The sequence below is a fragment of the Pholis gunnellus genome (genome assembly GCF_910591455.1).
Source record: "Pholis gunnellus genome assembly, chromosome: 1".
Taxonomy (NCBI): Eukaryota; Metazoa; Chordata; class Actinopteri; order Perciformes; family Pholidae; genus Pholis; species Pholis gunnellus.
Window position 1 is genome coordinate 23,265,121 of NC_136528.1, and position 14,023 is coordinate 23,279,143.

Below are 14,023 nucleotides of genomic sequence, written 5' to 3' on the forward strand. Positions count from 1 at the left end.
GTTTTCCCTGTTTTTGTTGATTCCTGTTACTGAATTGTTAGCATATCAAAGGTCTTCAGTTATGGCTGAATTAAATGCAGCAATGCAACAATTTTCCGAATAGAAATATAGCCATGTTAAGCTGCAAAATGCCCTACAACCTGATTTAAATGTGTCAACAATACTCAAGACTTATAGCTGACAAACTGGTGAGATAATTTAATATGTTACAAGTACATTACACACTGAAAAGATAGGCCAGCACAGTATGAGGGTCTGCTTTAATCATAATGCTCTTTATACTAAATCTCTGTGGTTGGTGTCCCATTCATTTAGTCTATTCTGATATAATGAATACGCAGATCTTTTTTTCATTCACATTTGCTTTGACAAAAATACCCAATATTATAAAACACTAAAAATAAAACTTGTACAAAATGAACATGCCTGACATGTGGCTTTATGCAAATAGCTCACATAGTAACTGATAAAGTGCATTTCTGATACTTGAGGCAGATTATTATGACAATAGATTGAAGTTAGATGCTCAAAAATAAACGGCTGTAACACAACAGAATCAAGTCTATTATGAACTGTTCCCTAAACCAAAACAATGGTAACCCACATTATTCCAAAGAGGCAAGACTAAACACATTAACAACATCCCTTGTAATTTAATAGATGAGCCACCACTGACATAAAAACAAAACATTACCTGTGTGGTTATTGTGGATTGTCAATGCTGCACCAGGAGATACAGTACAGTAGGTTTGGTTCCTGAAGTTATTGAAAAGCTCATAAAAGCCCTCTGAAGTAAAGCTTCAGAAAAGAGGTTTGACGATAGAGTAAGGTGACAGGTTGTCTCAAGACAAATGTGGAAGGAGCTCAAAGATTTTACATTTGGCTTCCATTTACAATTCTAAGTAGTAAACAGTTGCATTGTTTGTATGTTTGAACTACATATTTTTGTTAATCTCATATGGAGTTTACATTTGAATTTAAGGAATAGTTTGACAGTTGTCAAAGTGTAACAAATGTATGGTTTTACAGCCAATAACTAGTTTACAACATAACCTCTTGTAAAACCACAACTTGTTGTTTAAACACTTTTATTTTTATTTTTAACAAATAGAGGAGTTAACATATATAACAGAGCTTTAGGTGTGCTGGTAGCCAGATTGTGTTACCTTTGGTCAGAGCCAGGCTCCTAGCTCCAGCTACATATTTATCATACAGATGTTTCTTCTGAGCATATTTCCCAACATGTCAAACGATTCCTTTAAATATCAAACGTAATGGAAAGCAACCACAAAACATGTGCTTGTTGCTTTTAGATTCACGTATCCCTCACGACTTCTCGCCATGTGGGTGGGAGTGTTCTCGCTGAAAGAGCAGAGTCACACCCTTCCTGAAGCGGTGGTCCCTGACACTGTAGATAATGACATTACAGCAACTGTTTCCTGTCAGGATCCAGAAGGCAAGAAAGGAAAAGTTACACCAGGTGTATCCCACCACGTTCCCGAGCACAAACACTGCGATGGGAGAGAAGGATGCTGTGAAGGCGAATGTCAGTATGCCAATTGTCTTGGCAGCTTTGATGTCTGAAAAGGAGGGCCTGTGAGAGCATCCTCCTCCTCCCCCTGCCCCTCCTCCTCCTCCTCCATCACTCAGACTCCCCTCTGCCAGCAGTTTGCGTTTTCGGGAGTACCGTCGGATGCTCGTGAAAGACACAATGTTCACTGCTAATGTGCCACCGAGCAATGTAAAGTCAAAAGCTGGGAATAACAGCAAAATGTTGGCATCAGGTGGCAGCTGGCTGCCGAGCATTAGCGGTGTGTAGTTACACATACGACTGCACTCATTGTACTCCAAAGTGAAGTTTCTGCTGAAGATGAGGGGCGCAAGAGCCAGCAGGAAGCTGGCAGCCCAGGAGAGCAGGATGAGGAGCAGAGTTCTTCTCCGGGTCACCAGGGCGTCCTTGTGGAGGGGCCGTAGGATGGCCACGCTTCGCTCCAGTGTCATGAGGAAGATGGTGCTGATGGAGACAAAGGTGCATCCGGCAAACACAGGACCAATCAGCATGCAGGGCTGCCAAGGGCTCAGCAGTCCCCCGAGAGAAGAGGAGGTGGCCGGTGAAATAGAACTGCCCTGGTACCAAATGGGAGGTGCGCTGGTCACCATCAGGGAGATTTCAGTGTAAACGGAGAATGGGACCACGAGCACACCGACCATCATGTCTGCTATGGCCAGAGACACTGTCAGAGAGAGAGACAACAAGAAAAGGAGGGCTAAGGGAACACATTCAAGCATTGTTTTTCTAGTCAATACACTTCCAGCTCTTTTAGATACAATTGCACTATGAGTGTGAGAATGTGTGAGAATTTAAATTATGATTGTGTCGGTGGAAGTTGGGCAACACTTAAATTAGATAAAGTAATGCAATAAATTACCAAGTTCTCTTAGATCTTTGTAATTAGACCTCAGAAGGCCTTTGGTGTTGGCAGGTTGATACATTCTTCTTCATTAACAATATTGATTTGAATAGAAAACATGAAATTCCATTTAGCCATTTATTTATTTTCAGTATGAATATTGAGTCTCTGCTGGAAGGAACCTTCCCTGTGGAAAGCGCTTCAACACTAATCTAAGCTTATTAGTTTAATGACAGATTTGCATTGAATGCTAATATGATTAACAGCATTTACCTTTCAGGTATCCCTGTGGTGTTCGGGACTGCCTTGTTTGCACAAAGACAGTAAGGGTGACCACATTTCCAACCACGACGGCAAATGCCAGGATGACCATGAACGCCACTGCCAAAGTGCGATTGATGAATCCACAGCAACAGAGGGTGCAGAGCGGCGCCAGTGACTGGCCTGAACCGAGTCCTTCCTGAGCAGCTGCAGTGACATTAACCGGACAGTCTGTAGTCGGCAGCCCAACTGCTGTACTCCAAGGAACACTGACGTTGGAAAGCAGAGCAGTCATGGCCCAGGATAGACTGGATTTACCCCTTGTGATTTGTAGGCGGTAGGGCCGCTCAGGAAACCATGTCCTGGACTGGGTCACTATACTGATGAGAAATGAAAAATATATGAAAGCAGTTAAATGGTCCTTCGAAATAAAGAACCTATATTGTAAGAAGCAGTATAAAGTACAGTATGTCATTGATCTACATGTCAAGTTTTATGGCACAACTCTCTCTCTCCCTCTCTCTCTCTCTCACTTAAAAACAAATCAACACTCTCCCATCAACCATGCAGGTAAAACATTGTGTTTTACTATTGGGACCACAGGCCACTTCCTTATTGACTCTTTGGTGGAAACAAACTTAAACATATCAATGCTATGTCGCTTTTTATCCAAGATTTTAAAAAATAAATAAAAAAGTATGGGCAGTGATGTTGTGGTTACATGCTTTTCTTGTGCCCCAACACTGTTGGAAGCACCTCAATCTGTCGGTACCAATGCAGAGACTCTAAGTTTAGTATCAAATGTCTCCCTCAGCTGACAACCAAATACACAGGTCCTTCAATCATTTATGCTGTTCACTGGGCTGGAGAACAGGAAGGTACACACATCCAAGAAAACACAAGGTAACAGGAATAGACATGTTCAGACCTGAACAAAAACAAATCAAATCCCATGTTTTCACTCTGGCCTTGGGTGCAGGAACAGCCAACAAAACTGTTCTGAGTCTTGAAATCCATTTCAAGTTATTAGCAGTGAATTAGCCTGAGAATAATGAGAGGTTCTTGAGAAGCAGAAAAAAACACTTGAAGGTGTGTAGTGTGAGAGATGTAGTTCAGGATTTAATAAAGACTCAATTTGAATATGAAAGACCTTCCACAAATTAGATTCACAGACACTGATTGTAGAAACACATGGGAATTGTAAATACAGTCAGCCAAATAAATATACTGTAATCTCTAATAAAAATATATCTGTATGTAAACGGTTAGAGATAATACAGTCAATCCTTTCTTGTTTTTCTATGATATCTGTTTGCAGTGCTAACAGCATAGGAAGTCTAATGGATACATGAAGTGGAAATTGTTGATCAAACATTATTACACAGTGCCTATAACAATTATTCACCCCCAAGTAACCACAAAAGCCCTTTTCAGACATGGAATATATAACATAGCAGGCTTCATCTGTCCGTTCAAGTGAAGACTTTCTGTCAATCCGACATGGGTGACTTTAATCTTGATGTTCCATTCAGACAACAGCAGTTTACGAGCTCTATATTGTTATATACTATACGCTTGGTATTTACTTAGACATCATACAAGCATTCAGAGAGGACAGCATCTATGTGTCTTTCTCCAAGGCTCTGTGCGTTGTTACGCAATAGACAGTGGCATCCGTGTACAGTGTCTTTTATAAGCTGCTCAAGCATGCTTAACTAAAGGTTCAGCCGAGTCTCCCTAACAGTGAACCCTTGTGTTATGTTGAGAATGTCTATACTTCCTCACTGTTTGGGGTCCATAGACTCTGTTGTGGAAATTTAGCATATCGTTCTTTTAGGTATAACTTGTATCGCTTAAACCTGCATATATGTAGATGAGGCCAACCAGGCTCATTTAAAACCTAACGATAAATGAGTTCATCGGTATTTTAGCATTTCTGACTTGCTGTAGTGTTATTTCACCACCTAACCCTCTTCCCACGAAAAGGCTGGGAAACTGGCCTTGGTCTGTGCAGCGGCAGACAGGAGGACGACATCTGGGAAGGGGGGGTGAAGGGAGGAGACGAGATAACGTGCATATACTCTGTTTTTGTCTATTCCTTGTTGTTAGACCTCCGAACCATCTGTGGGGAAAGAGCTCTATCCATTCAGCTGAATTATCATTAGTGTCTGTTAAATAAATATGTTTTTATATTTTGAGAGTTTTCTCATCTCGATTATTTCTCACCGGGAGGTTAAAAAGATTATTTTCCACGACAGACTCCACAGCTGTACATGTAAAAATAATAACAACCATTGCAAAACTAATTATGTTTCTGACCTTTCATAGAAAGCAACAATATGTAGTCAAAATATATCCCTTTGTTACAAGCTGGGCCTGGTGATGATGGTGATGTTACCTTTTAGGGGTCAATCAGATCTCAGGGAGGACTATCTCCTCTTCTAATCCTAATAGACTCATTTAGGATCTCGGACGCAAATGCTGCATAAATAATGCTGTCAACACTAGTCACATGTAGAGAACATGAACATACACTGTATTTAACCGTTATCTCCAGCTGGGGTCTCTGAAACAGACATGTGTAGCAGACTTCTGAAACATGTGATCGGTTAAAAAAATCATGTTTATAAGCAAATGTCATTGAATTAGGGAACGTTATAAAGTATCAAGCTGATAAAACAACCTCGCTGAAGAAGACATGCACATTCACATTTTAATATTCAGGAATACGCTGTAACTAAATGGGTTTAGCAGAATCTTCCTCTATTGTTCTGTTTGGTGAAAGTCAGACTGGGAGAATATCTGCCTTTATGCTTTTGATATTCACTTCACACCTTTGACACTAATACAGCAACATTTCATACCTTCAAGGATATTTCCAAGAGGCCAAGATTTACAAAATAGTGTTTTGAATGTTAACATTATAAGAATCTTGTGACTGAAGTGATAGTCCTTCCCTTTAAAATACTTAGAGGCTTGGGAGGGAAAGACGAGATATTCTGGCACCAATCAGTGTATCCTTTAACTCTGCTTCAGCTTTTTATTGTATCACATGAGTCAATCAAATATGTAGATCATTAAATCAATTATTTCATGCAGTGTAAATGGGGATGGTAAAAAATAACTATGAAATGATTTGCTGTAAATGAACAGTATTTTTAACAGCTTTAGGCAATTGTTTTCATGTCGTGACAGAGCAATTTCTTTACTTTTAATTTAAGTGAAAAAAATGTTTTTGGGAGAATAGAGGATGAACCTCATTAATGGGCTTTTTGCCTTTACCTTGAGTGAAGATGACAGGCGGAAGTCTTCCTTGTGGCAAGACCTCAGGCGTGATGAGACAAGCAGCTGAGAGCAAAGACAACACACACACACACACACACACACACACACACACACACACACGGATCTGTTAGAGAGATACAACCCCAGCATCTTCATAATCAGTACAGGTTACCTGTGTTTGTGTAAGGGGAAAATAAAATACAAACACAGCACAACATGGCCTAAAATGGGCCATCATTTTGTGTGTGTCTTCTTGGAATATATTAAATTAATAAATAAAAACTCTTTCTCCAGCTCTTAATTTCTCTAATTGTTGTTGCCCACTTGAAATAGTTCAACATATTTGCTGAAGTTGATGTACTTGTATAATTCTTCATTGCATTTATAGTAGGTTGTTTTGGATTACAAGGTCAGCTAAATGAATGTAATGTAATAAGACGAGTAGGCCTAATGTGTTTGCCAAAAATCTCTTCAAACCATAGACTGTATGCTGTGTAAACACATGATTTATAAGTATTTATTTTAAGCAGGATGAAGAAGCTCTGGATCATAAACAGTGGATCAGTTTTTTTTAAATCTGACATATGTGCCCCCACCCTCTATGACAAAACTGAGACAAGTGCAAGTTCTGGAGATATGGAGCATCTTTTCCCTTATGAATTCTGAAGTAGATTTATGGACATTAATTCACCATGGATGTCAAAGATAAAGATATCCTTGTAAAATGTAAGTTACACTTTATCTATAAAGATATGTAGGCCTATCATGAATGCGTGTTCATTATAGTATTACCGTAAGCTAACAAGCACCTCACTCAAGGTGCCGTTGATGAGCAATTATGAGTGTGCAGTCATCCTATATTCCCAGGAGCCACTGTCGTTGTGATGTTTTGTATTTTTTTACAAATAAGTGTGATTGGGAATAGCAGGTGTTCATTACTTAACGTAAATCTGACACTGACGTTTTCTACCAATACATTTCAAGGCCACCCTTGGGTTGGAGTGAACCAAACTGAGCATTATGGATTGGTACACTTGAGACTGTTATATACCATCAGAGGCCAACAGGGGAACAAAAATCCAACAGTGAGTGTGATTTTTGTTCTTCTTGTTCATTATGAACATGGAACTGTAGTTTAACTCGATCACATCTTGGTGCTGTAAATGCTCAAAGAGCACAAAATGTGGATTAATCTGCCCATGAAAATATAGGACCCAACAAATGCACTACTTCTGTGTGAGTAACGTTTGCTAAAAAACTACAGTGCCCATTGCTGTAAGAAATACACCTTTTTTAAAAAGTGAAAATGTATATTTGTGACTTGTTTATAAAGATTTGCATCTTTAATAGGAACAAATGATCTTGGGCCTGAGAGCCACAAACAGTATAGGGAAGTTATAAAGTGTTGCAAAACAGACTGTTGGTCTTGGTCTTTGGTTTCCATGGGCTATTTTACAAAGAAATAGCAAGAATGCCAGCCTTATCGTTTACAACAGATCGCGTCCTTTTCAGCCTTGCATTGCTGCCCTTCTGCTGTTCATACTTTTTCCCATTCAGCATGAAAAATCGTTAAAATGTACTAATCAACAAGAAATCTTAGTCGACTGAGACCAAAAAGGGGGCAGCCGTACAATTCCATGGTAATCCAACCAATAGTTATCAAGATATTTCAATAACATACACAAATGTCAACTGCATAGTGGCTCGAGAGGAAAGTCAGGATCAGCAAAGTTATTAAAATACATGTCTGCGTGGGAAGCAATAATGTCTGTGCTTTTGTGAAAATCCATCTTGTAGATGTTGAGATTCTCTGAATGAGTGAAGAACTTGAATATATGATGTCATGGCAATCCATCCAATAGTTAACAATATATTACAGTCTGAGGTGTTTCACTGACTGTCAACTGACCAACCAACTGACTAGACTAGTCTTTGACATCCCTACAGCTGTATGTTGTTTGTTTTTTTAGCCATGGCAGGGCGATTATCAACTCTAACTAATAACTGATTTTACTGAAGCTAGCATTCATATTTAACTAAGCCCCTTTAATGATGTCACGGTTGTCATCCTCTGGGGACCATTGTGCTGCAATAGCAGCGTTTATCTGTAGGTTGTTCATGCATGCAGTGAATTTCCTTTGACAGTGGCATTGTCCCCGAGTGACAGGTCAGGCATATGCAGGAAGAATGTGGGGGCTTGGCTCTCAGGCCAGGTCGCCCAATTCACAGAAGGGTCATTTGCAGTAATGATGGACAGGCTGGTTTAAAGCCGCCTGAGGCCGTCTGCCACAGCACATGAGCAGAATGACAACTTTCTCTTCACATTTTGGTCATTCTGTCTGTTTGTCTCCTTGTGTTGGTCAGAGAATTGCCCAAACAACACGTAACAGTAGTTCTCCCAACAGTAGTTCTACTTTTCTCTGTATTTTCTTAAAAACATAAACATTTATTAAACTGTAAAGTATTTTATATTTTACAATTTACAAAGCCACGCCCCTCTTCCCAGACTAAGCCCATTATTTTGTAAAATAAATGAAAGGAAATCATTTATAACATTAAAACTATATTCATTATAGTAAATACTCTTGTCATGTTTTGTAAATGCATCATAATTATAAATTCAATGATAATATAAATTAAGGGGGAAGAAAAAATGATACACTCGTATCTCGCAACATCATGTTTTGTGATACTGTATCGATTCTCAAAGGACTATTGATTTTTAAATAAAAGTTATGCAAAGATTCATGGCAGGCAGTGGTTCATTTTGTGTTGAGTTTAAACCCCCGAAGGCTTTGATGTTGGATGTTACAGAACTGTGAAAAATGCAAATGCCGGTCTCACTGATTGCATCAAAAAATGTATGCAACTGGTTCTTTATACTTTGACTTTCCTAAAATTAGATTTTAAAAAATCACCTTGCTTACAAATAGCAATATATTGAATCATTACCTCTGTATCATGATAACATTTGGTCTTCTTCTCTTGTAGATATCAACAAGTATTTATTGTGTATTACAGTGTATCACAATTCAAAACCATAACTCTTTGAAAAGTGAAATTCAAATTTAACAGGACATATTTCAGTGTATGCAGGTGTGAGCCAATTAATGTATGAGTACATCGAAAGACAACAAATGGGCGGGAAAAAATGTACCCAATTATTTACATTGTGTCATTATGAAGTCCATTTTCCTGTCACATTCCCAGGGATTTCTTTGCCATGTAAATGTGGGAAAGCATTGCTCATAGTCAGTCAATTTTTTTAATTGAAATATTTTGATGACAGACATTGCTATATGCTACTTAATAATAATTAAATGTATCAAACCTGGAAGACATAGTCAATCAACTTAAGACAATAATAAAGAAACCTTTTACTCCAGAAATGTACATGCTTTAAAAAAAAAAGGAATACATTGCAAATGAATATCACTCTCGAGCACTGACACTAAATTAGTCTAAGCAAAGTAGTTATTCATATGCAAATGCATATGTGAGTGCAGCCTGACACGCATCCATTTTTAATCATTGCTAAAACAGAGGTTTCTTTGAAAAACAAACTAATGTAGAAATGTTTTATCTTCTTGTGTGGTATTTAACATGGAAAAGGCCTGTCATATAATACCACACATACATTATCTTACCGGCATTTCCACTATGATGGACCAAAGAGCAGTTGTGCAGACAGAGGTTGATAACAGGAAAACAATCCAGTTTGAAAGCGTTAAACTAGTGGAGGTAAAATCCAGAAAAGAAGATTGTGGAGATGGAGTCCTCCTATCATTCATTCTCATGAGAAGCACACATTCAGCACAGAGCCTCTCGCGCACTCCAGCTCTCTGTCACTGCGATTCAGCCTCTCCTCAACCTCTCTCGTTCTGTGGAGCGCTCAACCTCCAGCTTCCTCCTCCCCTCTCTGCCCCTCACCCTCTGAGCGCCTTATCACATGTACACGCTATTCCCTTGGAGCTTCAAGGTAAAGTCCACAGCAGCTCCTTTCTCATTCTTCCTCCCACGTTCGCCCTCTGATGTGCCTCCCCTACCTCCTCTCATCTTCTCCCCCTCGTTCCCCAAACAACTCTCATGCTTTGGAGCTTACAGCCTCCGTCACTGTGGAACCCTTGCTTTCAGGCCACGCTTCGTTATATATTTATTAAACTCTTTAACTTTGCCCTCAAGCATCTGTTTCTTTGCTGTACACATTCACTCTTTATATCTTTGTTGTGCCCAAACTAATGACAATGATCTCTAGTTCTACGTTTCTAAGCCTCGGATCCTGTAAAAAAAAACAACAGACACAGAATGAATGAGAGAGACAGAGATGGAAATAGAGCCACAGAGAGATATTACATTGCACTAACGAGAGGTGAATGTATAACAGTATGAGACGGGGGGAAAATGCATTCATCCTCTAATGGGCATTTGTCCGGCTTTGCCCCCGACGGCCTTGGCCCATGTCCGTGGCTTTGATCATGCTTGGCACATGGGTCATGTCCTATCCTCTTTGTTGCCCCTAGGGAGCAGAAACTACAGCACTCAAGTGAGGCCCCTGCCCTCGTACATGGTCTGAGACACTGGGCAGCATGTTGCAGGACACATCACTGATTCGCCCTTGCCTTGATATCTCTCTCAGAGACGAGTCATTCAACTGCAACAACTTTGAAACTGAAATATAGAAATGAAGCTCAGATTCTGAATATAAACGCTGAAGTAAAGTTGATAAGATACTCTTGATATTCTCTTGCCAAGTAAATAACTATAGGGCAAATGCCATGTTATAGGTCGTACAATATAAGGGCCATATTGTATTTCTGATTCTGCTTTCCAACAAGGTATAACCTGGCTGCTTGTTGATTACATATGGAGTCCCAGTTGCCTTGAAACTCTACAGCACACAATTGACAAATACCGTGACTGTTTCATATGCCATGTGGACAGGAATTTATTTTCATATTAAATAATTTCTGCAAGACCAGGGATTGCTTTAGAGCAGGGGTGTCAAACTCATTGTTGCTCTGGGGCCGCATCGGCATCATGGTTGCCCCCAAAGGGCCGGTTGTCGGCGGGGGGGGGGGGTGTGCTGCCACATACGCTGGTGGAGGTGTGTGCGCGCGGATCGGGGAGGAGCTCCGCTGTGCGCGATTTCCATTTTTTTTTTTTTTGCTGGTAGATTCGCGGGCCACATAAAATGACGTATGTTTGACACCCCTGCTTTAGAGTAAAGCTACATTTCTTTATTTAAATGCTACTTTTAGGGGCCGTCCTGGTGGCCTTGCTGGAGGCCGTCTAAGATGCTAACCATGTGTACGCGTTGATGTCGAGTCTGGCCAATTTTCTGTCACATCCCTACGGTATACTGTCAAATAAAGGTTCTCAAAATTATAAATGAATGTGTGTACAAAATGTTCTGCCAATTCATCTGACAAGTATTGACAGATTTCTCAGGAAACTAGTCTTTATCTGCATTCCAGCTCAGTGGAGCTAAAATTAAACGGTGATGTTAAAGGGTTGAATTTCCGAGAAGAGAAGCGCTTCCTTACGATCAGCTTCTGTGTTTGATCAAGTTAAGGGTGCACTAGCCTCAGGTCACTGAATAATGTAAAGCTTTATCACCACCGCCACCATGAAATTACTTCATTTGAAATCAGTGTTTGATTTTCATGTCCAATCATATGCTTTAACCTTCAGGAAATCTTTGAGTCCAAGATACAAATCTGAAATCTAGTCAGGCTTGTTAAATGTGGGAACTTGTGTGTTGCTGACAACATGGAAGGGAAAGGGAGGCTTGCCTTCCATGTAGTTCCTGTACATTTTCTGTCAGTATTCATATATGTATATTGTACCATATATATATATATGGTACAATATACATTTATTTTTAGCTTAATCTGTAGCCTTTTTTTGTATTTCATATCTAGTATACTTATGCATTTGTTTTGGTGTTGGATTGACTATATTGAAATAGAAATAGTTTGTCTGACACCTTGTTTACTTACTTTGTTTGTACTGGTATGATATGAAAACGGGAAACGAGTAGAGGAAAATTGTAAAGATGAAAAAAGAAAATGCAAAATAAGATGATGAGCAAAAAAATAGTTTTATGATTGTTATTCCAAACACCTTCTCCACGAATCGCCACCTTACCGTGGTGGAGGAGTTTGAGTGGCTCAGTGATCCTGGGAGCTATGTTGTCCGGGGCAGTAGCCCCTGGTAGGGTCTCCCAAGGCAAACAGGTCTCAGGGGAGAGCCCAGACTAAGAGCGGTTCAAAAGAACCCTGATGATAAGCAGCCCACGGACTTCAGCCACCTCGCCCGGACCAGGAAAAACCGGGGCACCCTCCCGGAGCCAGACCCAGGAGGGGAGCTCGTCGGCGAGCGTCTGGTGGCCGGGCCTTCGCCCATGGGGCCCGGTCGGGCTCAGCCCGAAGAAACAACATGGAGCAGCCACCCTGTGGACCCACCACCCGCAGGGACAAGCATCGGGGTCGGGTGCAATGCAGACCGGGCGGCAGGTCAGGCTGGAGGCCTGGGCGAGCCGATCGCCGGCAGCATAGACTAGCTCTAGGGACGTGGAACGTCACCTCGCTAGCGGGGAAAGAGCCGGAGCTGGTGCAGGAGGTGGAGCGATACCAGCTAGATATAGTTGGACTCACCTCCACACACAGTACTGGCTCTGGAACCAAGCTCCTGGAGAAAGGTTGGACTTTGTCCTTTTCCGGAGTTGCCCAAGGTGAGAGGCGCCGGGCGGGAGTGGGGATACTCACGAGTCCCCGGCTGAGCGCCGCTGTGTTGGAGTTCTCCCCGGAGAACGAGAGGGTCGCCTCCATGCGCCTACGGGTTGTGGGGAGCAAGGCTCTGACTGTGGTTTGTGCTTATGCACCAAACAGCAGTTCAGAGTATCCGGCCTTCTTGGAGTCGGTGGGAGGGGTCCTGGAAAGGGCGCCGCCTGCCGACTCCATAGTTCTCCTGGGGGACTTCAACGCTCACGTGGGCAATGACGGAGAAACCTGGCGGGGGGTGATTGGGAGGAACGGCTTCCCCGATCTGAACCCGAGTGGTGTCTCGTTATTGGACTTCTGTGCTAGCCACGGTTTGGCCATAACGAACACCATGTTCGAACATAAGGTGGCTCATAAGTGTACCTGGTACCAGAACACCTTAGGCCGGAGATCAATGATCGACTTTGTAATCGTATCATCTGATCTGCGGCCGTATGTCTTGGACACTCGGGTGAAGAGAGGAGCAGAGCTGTCAACTGATCACCATCTGGTGGTGAGTTGGATCAGATGGCAGGGGAACCGGTTGGAAAGACCCGGCAAGCCCAAACGTATAGTGAGGGTGACCTGGGAATGTCTGGCGGAGGACCCTGTCCGGGAGGTCTTTAACTCCCACCTCCTGAAGAACTTCTCACACATCCCGAGGGAGGTTGGGAACATGGAACCCGAATGGACCATGTTCAAAGCCTCTATTGTGGACGCGGCCGCTAGGAGCTGTGGCCGGAAGGTCATCGGTGCCTGTCGTGGCGGCAACCCGAGAACCCGGTGGTGGACACCGGAGGTGAGGGAAGCCGTCAAGCTGAAGAAGGAGGCCTTCAGGGCCTGTTTGGCCCAGGGGTCTCCTGAAGCAGCTGAGAGGTACCGGCAGGCCAGAAGGACTGCAGCTGCGGTGGTCGCGGGTGCTAAAACTCGGGCATGGGAGGAGTTCGGGGAGGCCATGGAGAAGGACTTTCGGTTGGCCTCAAGGAGGTTCTGGCAAACCATCCGACGGCTCAGGAAGGGAAAGCAGGGCCTACCCCAGGCTGTTCTCAGCAGGGGGGGGGAACTGTTGACCCGGATGGGGGACATCGTCGGGCGGTGGAAAGAACACTTTGAGGAACTCCTAAACCCGACCAACATGTCCTCTGCAGAGGAGGCAGCGCCTGAAGACCTGGGGGGCTCACCCATATCCCTGGCAGAGGTCGCTAAGGTAGTCAAAAAGCTCCTTGGTGGCAAGGCGCCGGGGGTGGATGAGATCCGCCCTGAGATGCTGAAGGCGCTGGACACTGTTGGGCTGTCTTGGCTGAC

General features: G+C 42.4%; 1 protein-coding gene across 1 annotated transcript; it reads right to left on the minus strand.

Moving 5' to 3' along the window:
* Positions 1–1,326: 1,326 nt before the first annotated feature.
* Positions 1,327–2,967, minus strand: LOC306715859 (trace amine-associated receptor 8b; the record flags this gene model as incomplete). The annotated part of the gene is made up of 2 exons (XM_079186337.1): positions 1,327–2,234; positions 2,685–2,967. 2 exons carry the CDS (start codon positions 2,965–2,967, stop codon positions 1,327–1,329), a joined length of 1,191 nt encoding a protein of 396 aa, XP_079042463.1.
* Positions 2,968–14,023: the final 11,056 nt, after the last annotated feature.